At 33.0% G+C, this 27,112-nt stretch overlaps 1 protein-coding gene across 1 annotated transcript in view; it reads left to right on the top strand.

Annotated features, from left to right (window-relative positions):
- LOC142321122 (uncharacterized) overlaps positions 1-27,112 on the top strand; it is a 97,845-nt gene that overhangs the window by 60,127 nt on the left and 10,606 nt on the right. Inside the window, exons 6-9 of the mRNA XM_075359113.1 lie at positions 7,582-7,822; positions 24,615-24,725; positions 26,072-26,221; positions 26,356-26,523. Of these exons, the coding sequence (XP_075215228.1) occupies positions 7,582-7,822; positions 24,615-24,725; positions 26,072-26,221; positions 26,356-26,523 (670 nt within the window). The remainder of the gene's footprint in view (positions 1-7,581; positions 7,823-24,614; positions 24,726-26,071; positions 26,222-26,355; positions 26,524-27,112) is intronic.

Below are 27,112 nucleotides of genomic sequence, written 5' to 3'. Positions count from 1 at the left end.
GTCATCATGTTTATTATTTACACACTAATTAAAATGAACAAGAATATGACTTATTCTTCCTACTTTCATCTTACAATAAACACATCATCTACTCATAAGTTATTTCTGTTGTTATTATATGTACTTATAAACTCTCATGCAGCCTTGATAAATATTTTTAATTCTCATTCAAGTGTGAGTTCTTGCGTGTGCAACATTTAGTTTTGTAGCTGGATTTAGTATTTACGGATATATGTTGTTCAGTAAAGTGATTGTATGTTTACTAGATTAGTGTGTTTAGGATGTTTAACATTAATCAGTATGATAAATATTTAGGACATATCTGTGGAGATCTGAAAGTAATAACATTTTACTTGGCCTGCATACACTATGTTTTGTTGCTTTTTGTGTGAATGAACAGCAGGGATAGGAAAAACCATTACATAAAAGAGCAGTGACCAAAGAGAGAGGTACTGATTGTAAGAGAGAATTTTGTTTGTCAGGCATTAGTAAAACTGAAAAAGTTTATCTTCCACTGAAAAAGTTTTTCTTTACACATTAATCTAGGTTTATTTAAAAAAAATTTTTAAAGCAATCGATCATAATGGTTCAGGGTTTCAGTTTCTAAAAAAAAATTCCCCTATATAAGTAATGCTAAAATAAATGAAGGTATATTTGTTGGACCACAAATAAGAAAACCAATGAGTGATCCAGCATTTGAAGAATGTTTGAATGACTTGGAGGTTGCTGAATGGAAATAATTTCAAAATGTGGTAAACAACTTCCTTCGAAACCATACGGCCAATAACTACTGAGCACTTGTGAGTGGGTGAACTCCTTCAAAACTACAAAGAACTTGGGTGTAACATGTCACTCAAAATCTATTTCTTACATTCACATTTAGACTTTTTCCCTAAAACTTTTGGTGCTATCAGTGATGAACATGGAGAATGTTTTCACCAGGAGATTTCTGTAATGGAAGCATGATACCAGGGAAAATGGAACCCAAAAATATTAGTTGATTGCTGTTGGAATCTAAATAGGGTCTACCTATAGCAAATTATATTAGAAAATTCAAAAGAAATAGATTTTAGGTGAGTACAAAATGCTTGTAATGTATTGTTATATTACATTCACCACACAATTTTTGTGTCAAAAGAAATTTTAATAACAAAAACCTGAGCTTGATAGAAAAAATTTATTAACATATATGAAATCAAGATAATAAATATTATAAGCATCATCCATTAACTCTTATTTAACAAACAAAAAAATTAAATTTTATTGACCACTGTTGTCATACTTACCTTCGTACAGTACAGCTCTACAGCTATGATGCTAGGAAAGTAAAACAAAGGAGAAATAACTATTGTCAAAGAAATGTTTTTGTTCATTATGATACATAAAATCCAGGTGAACTTTTTTATTTCAATGTATACATTCATATAAGACTGTATATATTTCTAAATATGATATAAATAATATTTTATATATAAATCACTTCATTTCAATTGTCTTATCAAACCATAAAACCAGGTATACAACTACTTTTACAACCTACCTAAAAGCATCTTATACTTTTTTATTGTTTTTCTTTAAAGCTAAAAATGGTTATCCAAATTATTTAAAATTAAATTAAAAGTGTTTGTTTTGTAGATATAGCATTACCATGTGGATACATTTTTAAATAATTTTAATTAGATAAGCTGAATTACTTATTTAATGACCACTTATATTCAAAATCAAATATCTATCAACAAGGCCTTCAAAATTATTGTTTCATTTTATTCCAGTTTTATTTACTTATTGTCACATAATATTTTCATTAATAATTCTTACAATTGTTTATTTTGTGTAAATATTTTGAATAAATAAATTTAACACATAAGAACAGTCACACCTGTTTTTTTAATCATTCGTTATTAGTTTTAAATAGAATAATGTATAAAATTTTAATAGGATAAAGCAAAAAGTTCTTTTAACATTTAAGAAATGTAAGTAGCATTCAAAAGCAAATAACTAAATTTAGTTGAATGAGAGATACAGTGATCTAAAAAGTAAAATAATAATGAGAAACATACATTTACGAAAAATAAATTAAACATAAAATTAAATATAAATTAAGGAAAATAAAATCAAATCATAATAATATCAATGGATTGGATGGATGACTGATGTTTATGAAAGAAGAGAGAATATATTACAAAAATAAATACAAGGAAATAGAAAGAACAGCAGACAGGAACAATTATTTAATGAAGAGCTGGAAAAGAAAAACAAATTAGTTATGATTTCAGTAGAGAATATATTATTTTCACAGTGTGTATGGAAGAAGCTACAGAAAAATTAAAAGAAAAGATTGAGTGGTAGTCCAAACACAAAAGGAAAAATTAAATGACTGATTAATATTGTTACTTTGGCTGAAACTTGGAGTGAGAAGAAGTAAAGAAAGAAATTAGTTTTGAAAGTAAACCAGGGTAAAAAACAGAGCAGTGAAGTGTGAGTAAAAGGAAGGCTCTACTGTTAAGCTAAAGGGATACAGTATACCACAAGTTATAGAATTTGTGATGTAAATTAAAAATTAAAAATGATGGATGAAGTTAGGAGTATAAAAAGTAGATAGGCACAACTCAAGAGAGAGTTTATTAAAACAAATCAATAAATATGTATTTATTTATAGAAGATTTTTCAAGATTTTAAAAATACGTTATTGAGTTACTTAAAGAAATGCAAACAAAATAACAGGAAAAATGCATGAAACTAGTAAGACAGGACTAGTAACTAAATAGATATTTTATTCTGATAAGTACAAGTATACTGGTTAAGTAAATTATATGAAACCACTACCTGTTATCACATTTATTTTTATCTGAACAGCTAAACAAATATAATTTTTGATGTATCATATTTACTACCTATCACATTTTACTCGTATAAAATAAACAGAATCAATAATTGGTGTAAAGATATCTTTTTCAGCGTGTTATTACTATTATTATTACTATTTCAATTATATAATGAACACCCTCAAAACCTAAAGAGACCTAGCAATTTCACTAAAGCCTTATGTTTCCAATTTCACCAGTTTATTTCTGACTCTTAAATCGGCAGAGGTATCATTGATTCCTTTACCCTTTTGGAATTCAAACTAATTTGAAAGTATATTACTCATTGTATTTAAAATTATTATTAATTTAAATGTAATAAATCTTTCAAATACATTGGCAAATATGTTTAGAAAAATGGTAGGTCCATAATTCTATTGGAGAGTCATCAGATTTAAATACTGAAATTATGGCGTTCATTTAATTCTATCTGGAAGCATTCTACTTCTGATGAAATAGTTAAATAAAATTATCTTAATATATGAATGATTTTTTTTTCTTTGTACATTCTCTTTGACTATGAACTATTTCATTGAGTATTTTTTATAAATGAAATATAAGACTAATTGTGTGGTAGCTTTTTTTTTACCTTCTCCTGTTTTCTTTTGTACAATAACAGTTATATATTTTTTTTATACTTGATAAACTTCTCCAGTCCCAAACTCTTTTTTTCCCCCTTTTTCTAATTAGCCTCTGGAACCACGATAAGGTATTACGTCAAAGGATGAATGAGGATGATATATATGAATGTAAATGAAGTGTATTCTTGTACAGTCTCAGTTCAACCATTCCTGAGGTGTGTGGTTATTGAAACCCAACCACCAAAGAACACCGGTATCCATGATCTAGTATTCAAATCCGTATAAAAGTAAACTGTCTTTACGAGGCTTTGAACCTTAGAGCTCTTGATTTGTGATGGTGAGTTAACCATCACAAAAATACGTTATTGAGACCAGCCTGGTAGGCTCTCCAGTCTCAAATTGGAAATCAAATCTTATACTTTCTCAGTCTCATAAACTCTATTTAATGATATATAAATCATTTAACCCTTTTTTTCCTAAAGAAGACAGTAATTCTAATGGTGTATTATCTTTTTCTTTGGCAATATTTTTGTTTTAGTTTTTTAAACTTCTATTAAACTCTGATTTTAAAATAAAGTTTCCTCTAATTTCATTATTAACTGCTTTTTCCATCTCCAACATCACATTTTATTATTTTACCCTTAATAAATAAATAGATCTTTTAATTTATTCAGTACATAATAACATATATGAGTAGAGCACATCAGGAATGGAATATGTTACTTCATGGATGAAAAAGGAAGAGCCTCAGCATTTGCATGGATGGATCAAGGGAAAATATGATGAAAAATTTGATCAGAGTAGCATCGCAGAATACACAGTTAATTGTAAAATAAAAAAAATAGGTATAATTAAAGCCTACATTATTTTTTTAAAATATAGACACATGAAATAATAATGTTAAGGTAAATACACGAAGATAACTCACAATTATATAATAACTCACAATTCAGAAAGCATTAATGAAAATTCTTTGAATACATATATATACTCAACGAAATGCAGAAAATAAGGGTTTAAATTAGTATAAATTAAAAATTCATTGTTTCTATAAAAGAAAATTTTATAATTGAATTTTAAATAAATTGGTGGGAAGATTTTTTAAATGGTTTGATAAATTATTAAAAATGTAATGAAAAAATAATAAGGCTCTTTCTTGTAAGTTGAAAAATTGTGTTGGAATTATTTGAAAAAAAGTTCTGTTGTATCTTTTGATAGAGGTATGAATATTAATTTTTAAGAATATATGACTAATCTTTTCAGAATAGAGCCCTCTGCATATTCCTTTATCTCTTGGGTCTTTCTTAGTCTCCCTAATAATGGATTTCCATCTGTACTTCTTGTATAAGCACACTTTGATTTATTTTTCCAAAACTTTTCTCTAATTTTTTTGTATGTTGCAACAATTTTTTACTAATCTTATTTTACTCTACTTAATATGTTTAATTATCTTTGTTGTTTTGCACTTCTTTTTATTTATTTTTCCCTAAAGTGTCTATACAGTTACCCAGAAATATTTATTTTATTTTGTAAATGATTAAATAACTGTAATGTAATTTTTATCATTAGTAAATGTAATTTTTATCATTAGTTGTTTATTCTAAAAGTATAAAATTATTTTTTTATTAATTTTAATCCACACTTTTTATTATTTTCAGATTTTTCTCTTTAAGTGAAGTGCTTTCTGAAGTTTCTTTGAATTCCTTGTACTGATTACAGAACTATTCTTAGTTCATTTTATTTAACTTACCATTCTCTTTTTTTATTGGTTTTAAACTGTTATCATACTACATATAAAAAAATTATGAAGGGTGATAAAAATATTGAATTATGAATAAAAAATAAAATTGCCTATCATTTTATTACAAACAATTGTGTAATAACTCATGTTATTTATTCTATTTAATACTGTTAATCGTTTATTTAAAATTTGATAAATCTGAAAATGAATGATTAAGGAAATGTTCTTAAAATTAATAAAATCAAAATTAGTACCATAAAAATGGATCTTTATAATTACTTAAAAATTCTGGTGCATTTTATATGAGATAAAATATAAAATAAATAAATATGTTGACATATCTATTAAACATACAATATGTAAAGCCATGGTTGAATCATGAAATATGATTAGGTAGATGTTGATTTTTCATGATGCAACATGTTATGAATACATGACATAGGTATAGCCTATGATAAGAGGTATAAATGTATTATGAATAAAGAAGGAAGGATTAAGATGTCTAGTTTTATTCCTAAAATGGTATTCTTCAAGTTAAAAACTACTAAAAATCACGATATTAATTATTACTAAAAGTAACTTTTTAGAGAAATAATTCTAAAGGTGTCATCCTGTACACCAGGGCAATAGAGGCAGTTGAGGGATGGTGCTTTCCTTATAGCATGGAGATAAGCGCAGAAGTACCCATGACCCATTAAAAGCCTTTTCCTTAACTGCAGTAATAAACCCTCAATGAGAGATTTTCAACGAGATATCATAAGTGGTACTTATTTTCATTGATTCCAGAGTTATTTTAAACTTCTATCAAACTCTGATTTTAAAATAACATTTCCTCGAATTTCATTATTAACTGCTTTTTTAATCTCCAACATCATAATTTATCATTTTTCCTTTATTAAATAAACAGATCTGTTAAACTATTCAGTACATAATAAATAATATATCAATCAGGAATGGAATATGTTACTTTATGAATAAAAAAGGAACAGCCTCAGCATTTGCATGGATGGATCAAGGGAAAATATGATGAAAATTTTGATCAGAGTAGCATCACAAAGTGCACAGTTAATTGTAAAATAAAAAGGTAGCAAATAATGCAAGTGCTGTTGCTTTGAGTACAATTGGTTGCAGAAAAGTAGTTCTTCTATTGCTGGTATACAATCACACAATCAAATATATGCAATGAAATGAGCATCTTTATTGACATTTGTTGCCTCATCAAGCTGAATTGAAAACAATTTGTACGCAACTTTCTGAAAAGCTGATACTGTATATCTTCAGCTACATCGCCAATTTGATGGGCAATCATATCATTTGATAAAGATATGGACTGCAATTTTTTACCAACATTATCTTCAAACATAGTTTCTACAATCTTAGTTGGAGCTGTCAAAATAAGCTCTTCACCAATGGTGTGAGACTTTTTAATTTGCTATTTTATATGAAATTTTGTAAGAGGCAAGTAAACCTTTTTCATTCACAAAGTTTTTTTTAAAAATGATGTTTGTTTTTCACATGATTTTAATTTTAATTCAAAGAATTCTCAGGGTTTGTTAAGATACTCATTATGAAGCATCTCCAAATGTCGTTTATTAGGTTTCGTGCTGTATGCTGCCAAAATTTTTGAGTAAATGACACAAGTGGCCTTTCTTCATCATTTACTTAAGTACTTTATAAACCCAAAATTTAAGTATTCTTGAGAATATTTTCTTGATTTTATTTTTGGAACCATCGCTCATCTGTGCACTTGTTGATGCTTCACTACCGTCTAATGTTCTCTTAACGCCCATTTTAAAATTTATCCATGATTCTGTATAAATAATTTACTGCCGTAACACGCAAATTACAACATACACATCACGATAGATTCGATAGCGATAGAAGGATCAACTGGACTGGGACTGGCTGGAATTGAACGAGGTGCAGCATTTATACACGTTTGCGTATACGTTCCGGAATGTTCGAGACAAATCGGAACTGCTCGCGATTGAAGCCACGAGAATGTCAGATATGGTAGACGTAAGACAGAGAACAATGGAGAGGCATCGATTCTGGTTTTGTCAATGCAGCGGATCGGTGATGCCAAATATTAATAAATTTACTTATTCTTGGTAATTTTTAAGGTTTGTAGTTAAGGTCGTAGTTCAGCTTTAGCGTCAAAATACCAGTATCAAAAATAATATCAAAATCACCGTAAAAATACTATTATTGTAAGAGAGGGCAGGAGGCGATGAAAATTATGATTGAAAATTGGGTTGCAAATACTGAAAGGTTGAGAGACGCTGGCTTAAGGTATAACTTGAATAGTCCTCTACATATAGTTTTTTTTTTTGTTTATATATTTTGTAATTTAAGTACAAAATAATAATAATAATAATTATTATAATTATTATAGGTTGCGGCTGCTGCTGCTGCTCCTGCTCCGGTTGTTGTTGATGAAAGCCAGCTCATCAGCAAACTTGCTCCTACTTTGACTAACATGATTGAAAGAATTATTGAAAATAAAATGAAGCCTTTCAATGGTAAAGAACATGTAAATCCAAAGATATTAGTACAGCCTCCTGAAAATAAAACTCCGAAAGTTGCACTTGATCAGAAGAAAACGGACGCTAAACCTGAAATCCAAGTCCGCCTTAGTGAAATACTTATTGATAAGCAGAAAATAACAGTTACACAATCTGTTATGGAGGCTCCCAAGCCTCCTGCAACTGAGGTGGCCTCTAAACCCCAGAGGCCACAAAAAATCATACAGGGGGGGCGAGTGTCCCCCCTTCCACAGGCGGTGACCGGTGCTACCCCCGTGTCGGGGGGCGGCCAGGTTGCCGCCTCTCAATCGGCGTCTGAAACCGGCGCCGATCCATGTCCGTCGTCGTCGGCAGCTTCTGTTGTCTCCGACTCGGAGACGGCAAGCTATACGGGCGACGACGTTATCTGCGAACACGAAGCTGTTCGCAGTACGAATAAAAAAGGAAAAAAGGTTGGCCAAAAGGAAAACCAACACAATAATGTGATTTAATTTGATCTAATTTAATTTAAAATCAGCGAGTCGATAGTACAATGGAACATGAATGGATGTTTTCAAACATTGATGAGCTCCAACTCTTGGTACATGATGTAGACCCGATTTGTATATGTCTGCAAGAAACGCATTTCAGCCGAAATGAAAAATTTAATTTAAAAGGATATGATACATTTCGGCGAGATCAACCGCCAAATATAAGAGTTAGAGGTGGAGTAGCCATACTAACATCGACCATAGCTATCGCCGAAGCTGTTGATCTAAATACAAACCTGCAAGCGGTCGCCATTAGAATGAAGCGTCCGCATCAGGTCACTGTTTGCAGCATATACTTGCCGAATTTTGATTGGAAAGAGGATGACATAGCGCGACTAATTTCTGAGCTTCCCGCACCTATTTTACTGGTGGGTGATTTTAATGCTCATAATTCTCTCTGGGGATCGGATCGAGTAGATCCCCGCGGAAGAGAATTGGAAAGGTTCCTGATGAATTCTGAACTTATGCTTTTAAACGATGGGTCAGGAACCTTTTTCAATGCTAGAGATGGATCGACGTCCTGTATAGATCTTGCACTGATAAGCGGATCGAAAGCACCGAGGTACACCTTCCATGTTACAGAAGATTTGCATGGAAGCGATCATTTACCGGTGCAAATTGTTACTAATATTACAAGAAAAATATATCCCATCTCTAAAAGATGGTTGTTTGACTGGGAGATTGGACGAGCTTCACAGCTAGAACGATACTCCCTGAAACAACTGGAGTTATCGGAGACGATGGCGACGCTATAACAAATGAGATACTTGAGTCGGCATCGAGGTTTATTCCCAAAACATCTGGGAAACTTACAAAGAAACCCGTTCCATGGTGGAACGATGAAATTAATGAGGCTATTAAAATAAAGAAAAGAGCGTATAACGCCTTTAAGAAAAGTCCAAACACAGAGAATCTTATTGCCTTTAAAAAATAAAGGGCGTATGCAAAATGTCTTATGATAGATTCGAAGAAACGATCCTGGCAACAATACGTGTCATCCATTGATAGAGCTACTTCTGCATCAGATGTTTGGAGGAAAGTGAAGGCGATTTGTGGGCGTAAAAACTTTGGCCCCATAACTAGCCTTCAAGATGAATATGATATTAAGGACACTCCAAACGAAATCGCAGAGATATTATGAATAGAGATATTATAGGGGTGAATTGTATATTCATCCGCTAGGAAGTCGCATTTAAAAAAAATAGACGTAATTCATGATAGCGGAATAAGATATGCAACAGGCGCTTTCCGCACAAGTCCGGCGGCTAGTCTGATGTCTGAAGCCGGAATAATGCCACTACATTATAGAAGAGAGATCCTTTTACTAAGATACGCAGCAAATATATGGGCTTATCCTGCCGATATAAATAATAAACTTTTCAACAACTATCCTATGGCTGCATTATACGAACGTCGTGCTACCTATTCCAGACCAGCCGGAATTAGGTACCACGAATTAAGAAGTAAATACGAAATTGCCATTCCAGATACATTAGCAATTTCTACTAGAGAAATACCGCCATGGCTCTTGCCAGCGGTAAATACAAGGTTGGATCTCTCTCAAGGAGAAATAAAAAAGAAACCAGCAGTGATCATACAACAGGAATTTTTGGCAACTGTCAGTAGTTACGAAGAACATATTAGAATTTATACTGACGGTTCTAAAACCGAACATGGTGTTGGATGCTCCATATATGTAAATGGAGAAGCCCACTTTTGGAAACTGCCAGATGTGATCAGTGTCTACACGGCAGAACTTACTGCGATTCAGCAAGCTCTTCGCTACACTGAACACTATTGCGAAGAGAGAGTGCTAATATGTTCCGATTCTTTAAGTGCACGTGTCGCAATTCGGAACAAGAACATTAAGGATGTCCTAATTGCAAACATCCTGTCCATTATATACGTTCTAAATCAACGAGGACAGCGATGTGTATTTGTATGGACTCCAGGGCATGCTGGTATTACAGGTAATGAAAGCGCAGACGAAGCTGCGAGAAAGGCAACAGTCTGCGATGTTTTTGATGCAAATCCTGTAAGGGTTGCAGATGTTAAAAACTGTCTAACATAATAAGAAACAAGCGGAATACTGATAGGAGGACTTTAAATACAAAATTAAACTTAGTCAAAACTTCTCCGTATAATTAGAAAAGCGACGTGAAGTTGACTCGCCGAGAACAAGTGGCTGTGACCAGACTTAGAATCGGTCACACGCGATTGACAAACTCATATTTGTTAACCGGCGAAGAGAGACCAATGTGCGGTGTTTGTAATAAAACACTTACAATCAAGCATCTAATAGAAGAGTGTAGAATATATAAGGACCTCAGAAAAAGGTTCCGTCTAAATTACTGCTGATCTGGATAATGGAAATGAAGAAAAAATAGTTGGTTTTTGCACGCCAGTGGACTTCTTAGAAGTCTGTAAAAGTTTGAAAATTTTAAAGCTGTGTTAGAGAATCTCTAAGATGGAAATTTTATATGTATGGGAGTCTCTAAGCGTGGCACGTGTAGTGACGGGAGGTAGCCCTCTTGCTTAGACCACCCTGGGTCGTCTGCATTCAAGAGCAGTGAGTCGGGGTGTGTCCGATGATGGCATGGGGGACCCTCAAGGGTGGATTGAGGGCGCGAGGCTAAGGGTGTGCACGGTGCATGCCTGTAGCCTGCTTATAAGGAGTCAACTACCACGGCACCCTGGCGCGACTGATATACTGCTCAACAGCGGTTCTGGTCGCCCCGAGAGAGCTTAAACAAACTATAAACGAGACACGTAGAAGAAAGAAATGGTATTGATATCTTGTATTTTAATTACATGGTCTTTTGAGAACCTTATCTCAAATTTTAATAACGGGGCCCTTTACACCCCATAAGTGTTGTTTTGTCTTGTTGTGATTAATGTTTCTGTGTAGATTGTGCTTTTAAATAAAATGTAAGGGCCCTTTACACCATTACATATGACGATCCTGATGGTGATACTAATTTATTTTAAAGAATGTGACGAGGGCTAATGACCTTAGTAGTCAATACCCGTAAAAATAGTAAAAAAATAAATAAATAAAAAAAATAAAATAAATAAATAATAATAATTGCCCTGAAGTAGATAATCCCCACGTCCGGAACACAACATCTACTTTCCACGTCCAGGGCGGCGGTAACAGCTGTACATACGTACAATACATATAGCTGGCTAACGGGGCTCCGAGTAAATTCCTCGGTTATGCTTTTCTTTTGACCTGTTTCCACCATCAGGTCCTCACATGGATTGGATTTTTCGGCTACTTGCAGGATATGAACAATTTATTGATTAGGAAGTGGACATATTCTAAACTTAGAGCTGGCGATGTGGCGGCCAGGGTCAATGTTATTGCATGTGTAACGGAGACCCTTCTGTTGTCCACATGCCCCCTGCGATGACAAGCATGTAGCAATGGTGCCCATGTATGTCGGTGCATGGGAGCTCTGAAAGCTTCGGTGAGAAGGAGCCTGGAGTCAATGCATAGACTGCGCATCCGCTCTCTGCCAGGACATATGCCGGTTCCACCGCAGTACCGGATCGGACCTCCAAGGTTAGTAGCCCTGGAGTGGGGGTGTACCCCGGCGGCTAGCCTTGCTACAGAAGGGATAAACGTTCATGAATATTGAACAAACAAACGTGGCAGAGGGTGCACGTAAACACCCTCGTTTAGAAACCTCCGATTCGCCACAAGCGAAGAGGAAAAAGTAAGGAATCTGATAAGATAAAGAAAGATGCTGATAGAATCAATAAAGACTTAAAGTTAAGTTTATTTGGCTATAACGTACCTAAGCCAAGATTTTTAATTATTACAAAGGAGAATGGAAACTTCCAAAAAGTTAGTCCATTCTTGATCGCAAGAGAGATAACTAATTGTGCTGGTGGTCCTGTTAAAGAAATTCGTAAAACCTTTAACGGATTATACGTTGAAACTATTAACGACAATCAAAGTCAAAAAGTCCAGGCATTGAAGAAGATCGGTGAATTTGCGGTATCAGTGCAACCGCATAGCACCCTTAATACATTCAGAGGAGTTGTTGTTTGCAGTGATCTTCTAAACTGTACAGAAGAGGAAATAGTACAGGAAATGTCGAGTCAAGGAGTGATTCAGTGTCGCAGACTAACAATGAGAAGAAATGGCGAAGTTCTTCCTTCGGCCTCTCATGTATTGACATTTAACAGGCCTACCCTTCCTGAAAAGGTGCGTGCTGGTATACATCGCTTGATGTACGTGCGTTTATTCCGCAGCCTATGTAATGTTTCAAGTGTCAACGTTTCGGGCACACTACAGCTAAATGTGAAGCGCAGGAAATCTGCATATGTGGAATGAAGATACATGAGGGTGAACCATGTAAAGACCCTTCAATCTGTATTAATTGTAAAGGGCACCATAACTGCCGATTCAGGAATTGCCCAGTTTATAAATCTGAAACGGCCATTCAGGAAGTTAAAACGCTTCAGAAGGTTAGTTATCCTGAAGCGAAGAAAATTGTTAGTCAACGAACACCTCGACAATCGACCACTTATGCTGAAGCAGCTGCTGCCCCTTCTTCAACCAAAATTAACGTGGAGCAGTTGCTTAATACAATGGCACCAAACCTTGCAACAATGATAGAAAAAATCATTGATGCTAAGATAGAGTCGACTCATCGCACAGAACCATCTAAACATGAGAAGGCTCAATCCCGCATTGACATCGTTGATAAAATAAACGTACCAGCGCAGCATAAAAAACTAGTTAAACCTGCGATCATAACACCATCACCTGAAGTAGTAAATAAAAATTTTGATTTGTCTAGAAAAGAGGAAAAGATCACTCCGTCGTGTAGTTACAAAACTAAGGAAATAGTCACTAGAAAATCGGAGTCTACCGAAATGGAGGTGCAAGTCGTTATTGAGAAAGCACCAGAGGTAGACGATATACAAACTGTTACAATGGGGCCTCCAAAAGCTCAAAGAACAGCTTCAGCGAGACCATCTATTTCAGCTGGACCCAGCACTGCTGTAGAAATAGAATCCAGTTCATCAGCCGCGGAAAGTGCATTGCTTGCTAGTTTAGATTCAATAGCAACGATGTTAACAGCACCAATGAAGCTTTTGGCATCAGAAAGAGAAGACGATGCCATGTCCGAGGCCTCAGACACACTGTCATCGGAAGTTGAGGCCGTTCGCAGAATGGAAAAACGGTGCAAGAAAGGATGGCCGAAAGGAAAGCCTAGGAAGTAATTTGTTGGATCAGAAGTTATAGGAAGATGTGAAATATTGAACCTTTTTCTTTTTTTTTTTTTTTTGAAGTGTGATGGGGCTAATGACCAAAGTAGTCGATGCCTCTAACAACCTCAAAAAAAAATAAAAATAATAATAATAATAATATGCTGGTGGCGGTGGCGATGGCGAGGATGATAGTTTTTTTTTTTGAGGGGGAGGGAGATAGAAATACATTTATACACGACGTTCCAGGCTATCACTGGTTGTCTTATCAAAATGCCATCGGCTGACTAGCGACTAAAACCATCCTCCTTTCCACCAGGACTTCACCGGAACCATTTTATACAATACTTCAAGCCGTATCCTCCTATCCTAGCTTGAGAAGGCCGCTACATTGCTTTCACTCACCTAAATCAGGACTATCCAGGTCGTCCTTCTTGGCTTGAAAATGCTTCCGACAAATCGGGCCACACTCTTCCAGCTGCTCAGATCCCGGAATATCATCGAAAACACATTGTGGGGTCTCAGTTCTCCGAGAAATTGTGGGGAGAGAGTTCTCCGGCACTTCCCCTATGGCATGGAGATAAATGCGGAAGTACCCGTAACCCGTAGTACTACGGGAACTGGGTCCCGTAGTACTCCGCTTTTAGTGCCACCACTCTGTCCACGGTATGATCAGAGGGATAAGCCTCGCGGTCCCAGGTCTCTGCAAGGCAAGGAACGTACGAGTCCGTTCCTCCCCGACGATGGTCTTTCAGTCTTCACCTGTTCGTCACTTACGCTTTCTTGGCAAAAGAACAATGGGTATAACGCCGGTGACCAACAGAGCGGTAGGCTAGGAAATCGTCCGAAACGCGGAAGCGAATCGCAAGGCAGTGGTGCATTGCACTAGTGCGAACCACTTCCGATTTCTCTCAAATCTTGACGGCTGGACCACTTCCGTTCTGTATAATAGAATGAGATGTCCACGGAGTGCACCGTGGACATCAGCAGTCACCGTCTGCTGACCTTCGATCCTCCAACATTCATGAGCTGGCTAAGATCAGTTATGGCTGTCGCCGCTTTATCAGTGGCTCTCCGTAGCTGCTCAGCAAAGCTGACTGTCCTGTCAATCATCATACTGAGGTACTTCGCGGTGGGCTTGGTCTCGGTCAGGTTGCCGCTATAGCCGATTGGGCTTGGTCTCGGCAACTTAATCTTTGATCTGGAAGGGAAGGAAGGTGTTAATACGTACATACTTCTTCTTTAGAAAAACGATAACCGTCTTGCTGACGGCTAGAGACAACCTACAGTCTAGCCAGGAGCTGACCCTAATCATCGCTCGCTGAGCTTCAGTTGGACGTGTTCCAAGTCGCGGTCTGCAAAAATTAGCGCAACGTCGTCAGCGTACTAAACCAAGGCCAACTCTTCCGGCATCTATATTTAGCGTCGAGCGACCCTGCCGGAAACCATACTGGTTGGACGACTGGCCATCTGTCTGTCACAACCAGTTATGCAGGCGCCTGTCGCCGCAACCAGTCCCTTCCTTAAGAGCTTCTCCAATATCTTCCCAGCTGTGTCAAGCATACACAGTGGGGTGGTAGGATGAATGTGACACCAGATCTCCTTTGCTCTTCGGGATCAGCACAAGACTTCCATCTGGCGCTGAAGGACCTAGCCTCCAGACATGCATTGTACAAGTCTAGAAGCAGACGGGGACTGCAGCTCCCCACCAGCTTGAGAAACTTGCCCGGTATACCGTTGGAATCAGGGGCTTTTCTGACCTTCAGCGACCGTAGGACTCCCTCCAGCTTCTCCAGTGAGAAGAGCGGGAAGTCGTCCAAGCCGCCGAAATCCCGCTCAGCACGAACCGAGTGGGCTGGGAACGTGTTAACGACGTGCTCCACTTTAGCCTCGTCTAGTGCAGCTGTGACCGCGAGAATCCCAGTCGCCAGGTAATAATAATAACAATGCTTTATTTTCAATGTTTTATTTTAAAATACATTCTTTACACAAAACAAAAAAAAACAATAAATAATTCACAGCATAATAGGCACACATTCAACAGTTTAATTTAAAAATCGTCAGCTGAAAAGTTGTACAGAATGATTCAAAGAAACGGGAAAGTTTGAAAGTTGTGTTGGTAGCCGTGGGCGATTGGTACCACTTGATAAGTGGCGCCAGCTTCTCTAACCTAACCTGCCATTTAGTTGTCATGAATCCTTGGAGTGGTGCGCAACGTGCATTTGCTATCAAAGCGTTTTACAAAAACAATGACAGTGTGGAGGGAGCGCGTCATTTTAATCTGGGACGGCACGACCGTGTTCCATCAGCACATGCGATTAAAACATGGATATCTAATTTTGAGGAAACTGGTTCGGCAATGAAAAAGAAACCTCCAGGCCGTGAGCGAACCGTCCGTACACCACAGAATGTTCAAGCTTTACAAGATGGTGTCACACGAAGTCCACATCGGTCAATCCGTCGTCTCTCAGCATCTTTACAATTGCATTGTTCAAGAAGAATGTTAGTGAAGGACTTGCAATACCATCCGTACAAGTTGCAGATCGTCGAGGAACTGAAACCGAACGATGCAGTTGTGCGAGCACAATTCTGCAATGTAATGCTTCAGAAGATAAATGATAACGAAGAGTTTGTTCACGAACTGTGGATGTCAGACGAAGCGCATTTCCACCTTAGTGGATTTGTTAACAAGCAAAATTTCAGATACTGGGCACAAGAAAATCCTACGCAACTACACCAGCGTCCGTTGCACAGCCAGAAAGTGACCGTGTGGTGTGCTATGTCATCTTTCGGTGTTATAGGCCCTTATTTTTTTGAGAATGACAACGGTCTTGCGATTACAGTGACGTTGGCTCGTTACGTAGCCATGCTTGAAACCTTTGTTGCGGAACAACAAAAGAGATCTCCACCAATTTTTAACACAGCCTGGTTTCAACAAGACGGAGCAACGTCACATACTGCACGAATAACGATGGCAGCTGTACGCCGATTGTTTGGACAACATGTCATTTCACGAAATGGTGGCATTAGATGGCCTCCCAGATCGCCTGATCTGTCAGCTTGCGATTACTTTTTGTGGGATCAGCTTAAAAGCAAAGTGTTCCACAGTAGACCTGCTACAACGGAATAACTGAAGGCAAAGATCCGAGAAGCAATTGCGGAAATTCCAGTTGAGATGTTACGTCAAACCATGAACAATTTAACGAAGAGACTTCGTGAGTGTTTACGTAGAAGAAGAGGTCATCTGGAAGATGCCATCTTTAAAAAATAAACTAAAATGTATGTATCCTAAAATGGCAACTTTTGTACAATTACATGAAATAAAATTCATTTTCTACGAGAACACTTCTTAGTGATCTAAATAGATAATAAATACAGGTAAAATAATAATAAATACAAAAATAATTCCATTATCTCTTATATATACTACCATGCTATAATTATCTTTGTAGGAAGAAAAAATCCCATTTTAATATAAAAAAAGGTAAAATTTATTATGAATGGCACAAAGCAATTTAGAAAACGAAAACAAACAAAATTAGACAAACAAATTGGGCAATACTGGAATAGATTTCAAAAAGCAGCATGATTGCTGTAAAGATAAATTTACGTAACAAGTATTTATATTTAACATAATTCATTAACATAACATATTCAACTTGGAACTGAGTACATAAAAAATTAAGAAATTACATTTCCTTTTACAATTTACTAATTACATTTACTTTTTAATGGAAAATTATTTTATTACACTGAATAATAACTCTTTATCATTATACTAATAAAAAATATTAGTAGTAGTACTACTAGACCAAATACTAGTAGTAATTAGTACATCAAATATTAATAGTAATACCACTAATATTTTTTCTAGTTCATGTAAGGATTAATTCCTTTTTCCAAGGTATTTACACTAAAATTCAGATAGAGCTGGATATCTGGCCAAAAAATAAATCACATTTTCTTACTCTTCCCTTGGCACTGCAAAGAGAGCATAATTTTATACCGATAGAAAACAAATAGTTATTTAAATAAATTAGTTCCATTCTTGACTTAAAGAACTAGCATATGAGAGTAAAATCTTGGTTACTATAAATATAACTTCTAATCTTGTAAAATTCCAGAGAAAAAGTCTGTTTTAGGCTGTTCATTAAATTGATATTCCACACCTGCAGTAAATTATTATCAATTGTAGCCAAGTCTTGGTAATATCTACATTTTCCACATCTCTCGTCATCCTGGTTGTGCTGTAGAGTGTATACATATATATATATATATAAAAACAATTTATTTTTAATTAATTCATTTAAAAGAGATTTTGTATATCGGCTTCACGATATATTCATACATCTTAAAATATTTTTTCAATGTATCTTTATAGTGCGAATAAAAATTCATGCTATACCTTGAGGTACCAAGACTAATTTGAAGTATTAGTAGGGAGACGAAAAAACTTCTTCATAAAAAAACCAAAATTTCTCAACACTTTCATACTGTTTGGCACCCTAAACCTGGGCCCCATAACATAGTATCGATTGGGAGGTCAGCATTAAAAATGTGAAGCTTAAATCAAAATGAGATACTTATGAGAAAGTATATCCCTCGTCATCTAGTGATTTTTATCCTTAGATATATAAAATCAACTAAAAGACACTCTTTTGATTCCAGAACATGGTTGCCACAATCTTCTCTGGTAACTGAATTTGCTGGAATTTTTTATCCTTATTTAGATGTTCCACAATGTGGTTTATTATTTTATTATTTAACATGATACGATACAAGAAATCCATGTATCATAATCAGTTATGAAATAAGAAAAATAGTTCTTCTCTCCTCCTTTCTCATACTTGTTTAAAAACAGACAAAAAGTTCAGTAATCGTAACTTTTGATTTTATAGATGTCAGTCAACATTTTCAGGACTAATTCTACATTAGTTTAGTTTTTCAGTAACAGTTCTACGCAATGTACTCATTGGAATGTCAATGAATTCCAAGGTAAGAGCGTTATTAGTAAACACTGGTTTTCTTAAAGCTATACATTTACTCATTCAAGAAGGATAAACATCTGAAGATGACTTTAATAAGTTTATAATGCTACCATCTAAATTTTTCTTCACTCATTCTAGTAAGTCCATAATTTTTTCCCAATTAATGAAGAAATCGTTCACTGAGAACAATTTCTGACTGAGAAATAGAATTACAAGAAGTACTTCACTATGGCTAATACTGTTTATTGTTGTTACTCACTATCATTGATAATCAAATAACAAATTGCTGATATAATTGGAAGTATGCTACTGAGAATACACTGTTGCAAATTACTTTTTATTAATAACAAAATTTCTCTCCTAAGAGCCTCAGTACAGCTTTACTCTTCATTTCTTACTTTCCTAAGATTTTTTTAACTGAAAATGCTTATCTAGAAAGGTTGCTAGTGTGAGATGGAACTCCTTACATGGATCCACGTGATCCAATCAAAATGACATTCCCATAGCATTTTTTCATCAACAGTTATTTTATTTTCTGAAGATTTTTATCCTTGGCAAACATAGTGTAACCTACCACTAAGTGGTATTTGATAATAGATCTAAAACCTCTACAATGAATACTTTTTTTTATCAAGTAGCAATAAAAGATAAATCTTTATGTGTAACAAAGTTTACAAGCATAGTATTCATCCCACAAAATGTGGTCCTAGCATAAAATGAATATGCATAGTTGCATTTTGGAAAATAAAATGATACTGTTCTATTATAGTTTATGCAAATTATATTATAAATTTAATAATCTACAATTAGACTTAGGGAATAGAAATTAATTAGATGCAAGAATAGGATTTTCCTTTGTTGATAAAGCATAAGAACTTATTTTTATATGAAAATTGTTAAAGACTCACTTTCAAACTACATAAAAATTAATCAAACAAAATGTTTTTTTGGAACTAATTATCCAGCTTCTTCAGTAAAGTTATTGACAGCTAGCTTCAAAATGATTTTAGAGAAGAATGATTTCCATGTAATCTGAAAGTAATTAGTCTTTTTTTAAGTTAGTTGATAGATATTTGAAGCATTTTGAATGCCAGTAGATCTTTTAACATAAACTTAACACAGGAAATATATGGAATAACTGTAGTGTATGAAAAAAAATTTATCTGACTAGAATATGATTCCAGAATTTTCTGGAAGAAAGGAATTTTTTCTGAAAGAATGTTAAATTTTTTATATTTCAATTTTTTTTATTTTGGGAAGTGGCATATTTCCCTTACTACTTCCAGAAATTACTTGAGATATTCAAAAATTTTTGAGCCATCAGATTTTAAGGATTTCTAGTTTATTTTCTTATTCAGGATCCCATGTTAAATTTATTCTAATGTATTGTTATGTCATTTAAATATTGTGCATTTAATTAAGTACCTTTTACTTACAAAACTTCTCATTCTGAGTTTAGTTAGTGAATTTAATTCATTATTTATCAATAGAAAAGAGTACAATAAAAATGTTTATCATACTAGTTGCAGTCATTTTTATTGTTGTAACTACTCAATCAGTAGGTTTATTGAGTAGTTTTTTAGTTTAGTTGGGTACACTTACACACCTCACAATTCCGCGACAGTTAAAGCCGTTCCTTTAGGAAGCATAAACATGTTCTTGGATGTCTTTTTAATCTAACTAGATTAAATATTATTTAGATTTGTTTACATTTATGCTGGTCAATTAAAAATCATACAGTAGAAATATGCTGAAGCCGTTTTGGATAAAATTTTGCTGATCTGAATTGGGATTGTGAGCCAGATTACCACCTGCTACAAGGAACAAGCCTCCAATGGTATAAGGTGATTTCTTACCATGCACAACAACCATTTTTATCATTGAATCCACTTTTCTCATTTATGATGCAGGTCAGATGCACCAGTCTATACAATAATTTGAATTACATTTTTTAAAAAAATAATAAAAATGCAGTTTCAACATATCTCACTAAAAAGTAAAAGTCAAGTCTTTTTTAAACGTTAACTTTAAAGAAGTTTGTGCTGAATTAAAAACAGGTAGTTAGTGACCCATAATAATGTATTGATTTTTAAGAAAAAAAATTTAATGTGGACACCACATGACTGCCTTGTATGCCTATTAAATTACACATACACATCTTTACTGCACTTCATTTAAATTTATTTCATTTGAAAGTGAGAAGAATGATCCTCCAGTTCTTTAATAAAAAAAAAAAAAAACTTTAACAAAATAGACAGTTACATAATTGCATTGTGGTGGACACCACATTGCATCACATTTTTTTGTGGTGTTTGTATCAGCATTCTATATTTGTTTATGTATTAATTTTGTTTCATGTTGCTCAAGTAATTTATGTGGTGTACGTGAGAACGTGTTGGATCCATAACCATGCACACATCATTCAAATCCGACTTTGTATACATATACATTTAAAAATTTTTGTTTTTAATTTAAATTTATTGATTTATTAATACATTATTAACCTCTGTAAAAAATGTTTAATTACAATTTTTAAGTACGTAAAATTGTATTTCACTAATAACTTCTGATTTTTTTCATATTTATTATTATTTTTTATTGTAAATTTTTTTTTTAAATCAAAGGTTAATAATTATTAATAAATCAACAAATTTAAATTAAAAAAAAAGATACATGAATTGGATTTAAACTGATGTGTCTTCCTCTTGTAAGATCCAAATATCACATTAATAAAAATTTTATTTGGCTATAACTCTGGAACCAATAAAAATAAATACTACTTGTGATATATCATTAAAAATCTCTCAATGTGGGCTTATTATTACAATTAAGAAAAAACCCAAAATCCAATTTTTTTTTATGTCGGGCTTTTTTGGGAACTTTTGGTCCAGTCAATTGCAATCAAAAGGGGAGGTGCACAACTAGATGTTACAACAGTTCTAAATCCACAATTTCAACATCCTAAGGCTAATCATTTTTGAGTTATACGAGATACATATATCATGCCAAAACTAGTCAAAATGGATTTTTCCATTGAAATCGGTAAACCAAATTTTTTCATGATGATCACAATTCTTCCTTTACCTCATACAAGGAAGTAAAAATGAAAAAGTATTATTATTTTTTTTTTTTAGCTCAAGTTGTTTTAAGATGGATTTATTTTTTTTAAATTTTATTTTATATTACATTTTTTTTAGTTTTATCTTACTTATTTAAAATATGGATAGCTATAAAAATAGTGCTATCTGAATTAGTGTGTATCCAAGAAATGGAAAGGGAAGAAATCACAGTTTTTTTTGGAGGGAAGAAAGAGATTAGAAAATTTAGTTTTACCCAGTAGGCACTTCAGTCATTAGACTTCAGACACTTGCCTATTAGATAGTCTGTAAGTCAATCAGTCCATAGGCAACCTGTCCTACATGTACTAGTGATATACTGGTTCTTCAGCAACTGATATCATTTCGAAAAACAACAAGCAAATTCAGACCTGACCCATTTAACTGCTAGTGGGGAATAAGGAATAATAAAAAAAAAAATAACGGGTAGGTGATGTAAGATGTCAATCTACCCATCAGAAAAAAAAAATCATTGAAATTGGTCTATTTGGTTTTGAGTAAAGTCTAAGTAGACAAAAAATGATCTAATTTTTTCATTACAGTTTTTAACTCAAGGTTTCTGAGAGTAAAAATATAAAAATATGAGTAGGTATTAAACTCATTTCAAATATTATTTGTTATTTTTTGAAAAAATGAGCATGAATTTTAATAAGTAATAACACTCTCTTTCATCAGTGGTTGATTCTATTTATTTTCTAGTAAATATGATATTTCAAAAATTATATTTGTTTAGTCATTCAGATAAAAAATATAAAATTTGATAACAGAACAAAGTGGTCTCATATAGTTAATCTGAGAGTATATAAACACTTATATAAGGTACATAAGAATAATTCATCGCAATCAATTATCAGTAACTGTACCTTAACAGAAGTTTGGTTTGTAACTTAATTGTTAATTGCACAGCAACATAAAATTAAGGTAAATTTTAAAATCATTTAACATTTTATGTTTTTATTTTTTTGTATGATTATTTAATATGGAAGTGAAATGTTGAAGAATTTATTTCTGTTCTTTTAACAGTTATTTTTAAAAATAAAATAATGTTGTTCATTACCAGCTAGCAGGTTTTTTCTTAATAAATTAATTTATTTTACATTTATTTATTACTCTTCATCTGTTTTTCAATTATTTTTATCTGTAAACTACAATTTATTCGTAAGAACCATTCAGATTATTACACTAGTCAACAAAAAAAAAATATTTTTGAGTATTTGGAATTGTACATGGTGTTTTTAACTAATTTTGGGGTGCTGAATTCAAAACAATTATCAGAATTTGTGTAATACATCATGTTTTTTAGATGCATATGATTTTATTTATCAATAAATGCATAATCACTGTGAAATCAGTATGTAAAAAAAATTATTATTTATGTGTATTCATTTAAAATTTGTTTAAATCAACTAAATTTTTATTTATTCAAACACAGATAAATTGAAATATATTAATACAATTTTAAAATAACAGTTTCTAAAAGTCTAAATCAATGGTTCCTAAACCTTTCTGAGTCGTGGTGCCCTTTTCAATTAAAATTATTCCCATGACGCCCTACCCTAAGTAAAAGTATGACTACTTGTAAGTAAGAGATAAAAATAAATAAAACTCGTGTATCTTTGTTATTCTTTTACTTTATTAACATTAAATTAATAATTATAATTGTCTTGGTTCAATTAATTATGAAGCTTCTACAATATTTTATGGCGCCCCAGTCATATTGCTGTGGCTCCCCAGGGTGCCACGGCGCTGCAGCGCTCAGTATGGGAATCACTGGTCTAAATCATTGGAAATGTTTTTAAAATAGCAGCTTTTAAAATTTTAAATCATTGGAACTGTTTTATCTTTAATTTTTAAAATATTCTAACAAGTTTTTTCTCTTAGACAAAGTTTTCCACTTGAACGAAGTTTGATCAATTTCTCTAAACAAGAACCAACAATAGTCACCCATCATGCCAGGTTTCCATCTTCCTTCGTACTGATGCTTCATGGTCAGAATATCCTGAAGGAAACACTCTCCTTGCTCATCACTGACAGTCCAAATTCTCGGGAAAAATGTCTAGGTGAGAGTGTAGAAAGTGAATTTTTAGTAACATCCTACTGTGTCCTAAAAAACCACCAACAATGTCCTTGAAGGACTTCCATGCAACTAGTTCACAATTGCTAAATTTATCGTCAAAAGTTCAGTCCTTAAGCAGTCACTTGATTTGTGGACTGATAAACATACTCTGTTTGAGCTTACCATCATTCAATTTAGAATAACTTATTTTTAAATTATTAAATCCTCGTCCATCTTTGTCTAGTGCATTTATAAAATTTTTCATGAGTCCAAGTTTTATGTGAAGTGGCAGTAGTATGATTTTAACACTCTCAATTAATGATAAATGCTTTACATTTTTTTCACCAACCCCACAAAGTTCTGTCGCAATGGCCAGTTCTTTACTTGGTAATGAATTTTTGTATCATGACTATCCAAAAGATAAAGAAAACAACAATATTTCATAAACTCACCTTGTACACAAAAAATAAAGGAACAACTTGCAGATCACTGCAAACTTGCCATATGATGGTCTTTATATTTTATTGCTTTTAATATTGATGCCATAGTTTCATATGTTTCTTTCATGTTGACTGCATGAGGTAATGGAATGGATGGTTGTTACTATTATGCAGTAAAACTCTTTCATGCTAACTGTAGAAGAGTCAATAAAAAGATTCCATTCTTTAGGAATATGCTGAATTCCAATCACTTTCATCAGGCCCAGTCAATAAAAAGATTCCATTCTTTAGGAATATGCTGAATTCCAATCACTTTCATCAGGCCATTGACATTACAAACACACAATGAATTTTTCAAAGTAAAATAAGTTGAAAGAGTTTTATTTTGTGTTCTAAACATAGTAACTTTTGTTTTTTCCGCTAAAAGATTCCATTCTTTCAGTCTAGACCCCAGAAGTTCAGCTTGCTGCTTTGATAACTTTAAATTGCAAATTAAATCATTAAGTTCATGTTATTGAATTAAATAACATGAATAATCTTCTTCTTAAAGAAGATTTCTCATTAGATTCAGGAAAAAATTCTTCAACATTCTCTACATCATCTGCTTTATTTTCAGATTGTTCTTCTAGCAATATCAAATTAGATAGTGGTACAGGTACAGGTAACTCCTCTCTGTGTGGTACCAGCTTTAAAGCTGAGGATACATCTGAATATTTTATGAGCTTGCTATTTTTGAATGAAAATCCATATATATATATATATTTGTCATATAAACGTAGCAGTGATGAAGTGGTCTTTAGGTTCATACCAAACCATCAGTAAAGAAAATGACGTGGCATGTTATTCTCCTTCAACCATTCAGTTAGTTACTGAACAAGATATGCAAATAACATGACGTGCCCAGATATTATCTTGATCCCCGAGTGCACAATTAAAATAAAATATATAAGCTGTTTTTATCAATTTAGAAATAGTCTTTCTTTGAGATTTAGGCATAAATTTATTCAGACATAACAAAAATTGTCTGGATGATTTGAACATCCATGAACTTTTGCAGAAGTCATGTTGTAGCAAATAAAAATAAGAAATATCACTTTTGTATTATAATGAACTGATGAAAATATAGCAAAACACTAATAACTCTGTGAAACACAACACACAGTATAGACAAGTGAATTTAGACTGAATATGATTTTAAGCTCTTTATTAGGCAGCAAGAGATGTCTATGCCATCATACAGACATGTTTGTACAGTCTACTTCTTATGATACAGTGTATATATTTATTTATTTTTTTTTATAAAGCATGTATGTTTATTGTTTAAAAGTAAAAATACAGAAACTATTCTTAATTGTAACCAATAGTTGATCAAAACGAGTTTATTATAAAAAGTTAACAAATTTATGATTTACGTAAAACTTTTACATGGTTACACAATTTCAATAGCATATTTGAAATCAGTACCCACATTACAGTAAGTAAAGTTATGTAACAACATGTTAGATACAAATTTTGTGTTGTCTAGTGTAATTATTATTTAAATACACAGTTTATTCAATTAATTTAACAACTAATCAGTTCTTTCAGTTTAAACTCATGCTACAACTAATCGTTTTTATTACTCTATTAGTTTTTATATGTGTCATTTCTTGAATGAAATCCTGGTAATCTCTGTCCAAATGACACTTTATGACCATTAAGGCCATGTAGTATCTAGTAGAATAATACTTTTCAGTTAGTAGACTATTGTTCTATTTTATCATTAATTTATTTTGTAAATAAAGGTAGAAAATAATCTTGTAATTTTGGTAACTTATTTATTAACTTTTTGGTTTTTTTCTTTAATCCATTTTAAAGAAAACTTCTTTCTTTTATTAATTTCACATATTTTATTAATTTCCCTTCATATACTGATGATGATTGTTTAACAACTGAAATTCACAACACATTTATACATTAAAAAATATTGTTCATATATTTGATGTAATTTTTTTTTTAGGTTATAATTTTTGTTAAAGAAAATGGCTCCAACATACAAACTGACATATTTTAACATAACAGCTCTGGCAGAACCAATTCGATTCTTGCTTTCATACTTAGAAATTAATTTTGAAGACAACAGAATTGAAAGTGATCAATGGCCTTCCATCAAAAAAAGTAAGTAAATAATAAATTTAAGCATATATTGTGATCTGTGATAGATATGAGTGTGTTTATGTATGTATGTAGTCATAGAAGCACAAATATATATGTTTTACAGGCTGTAAGTGTTATTTTTTCTACTTTTTTAGATATGCCATTCGGTAAAGTTCCTGTTCTTGAAGTAGATGGAAAACAGTTGCATCAGTCTGTTGCAATTGCAAGATATCTCGGTAAGAAAGCTGGATTAGCTGGAAAGACTGAATATGAAGATCTAATGATTGATATAATCATTGACACTATCACTGATTTACGTCAAGGTACTAAATTTCATTTTAAAATTCTTATAGATACTAAAGGAAAGTTTACCAATTAATAATTCATAGTTTGTACAACAGTTGCACCTTTGCAGTATTATAGTTTATTTTTACCCACTTTCTGTGAAAAGTATATAATTTTTTTGCATATTTTTTAACCATCGTGTTAAATATATAACATACAAATTAAATGCAGATTGAGATTAACAAGTAAGATTATAAATTTAAAAAAAACGAAAAAAATGTTACATAACTGAACATTAGGAAAAAATTAAAAAGAAATTGTAATAAAGTTTACTATTTTATTAAGTTTAAAAAAAAAAAACAGATGATTGTTACTAAGAAAATGATTAAAAAAAGAAACGAAATTGCTTTGCCTACTTTTGTTGGTGTTATTTAAGATTATCTCAGTGAATGATACTGCATTGTTTTTCTCTTAGGTATAATTTCAGTTTACCAGTATAGTGTTGTGATATTATCAAGATGTTGGTTTGCATTAATTGATAGCAAGCAAATGTCGATAGTAACAATAATGTAAAGAAAAAAAAGAGATAGCAACAAAGAAAGAATACATTGATACCTAAAGATCTCT

Source organism: Lycorma delicatula, chromosome 3 (assembly GCF_047948215.1).
Source record: "Lycorma delicatula isolate Av1 chromosome 3, ASM4794821v1, whole genome shotgun sequence".
Lineage (NCBI taxonomy): Eukaryota > Metazoa > Arthropoda > Insecta > Hemiptera > Fulgoridae > Lycorma > Lycorma delicatula.
This window is presented reverse-complemented; position numbering and strand designations above follow the sequence as displayed.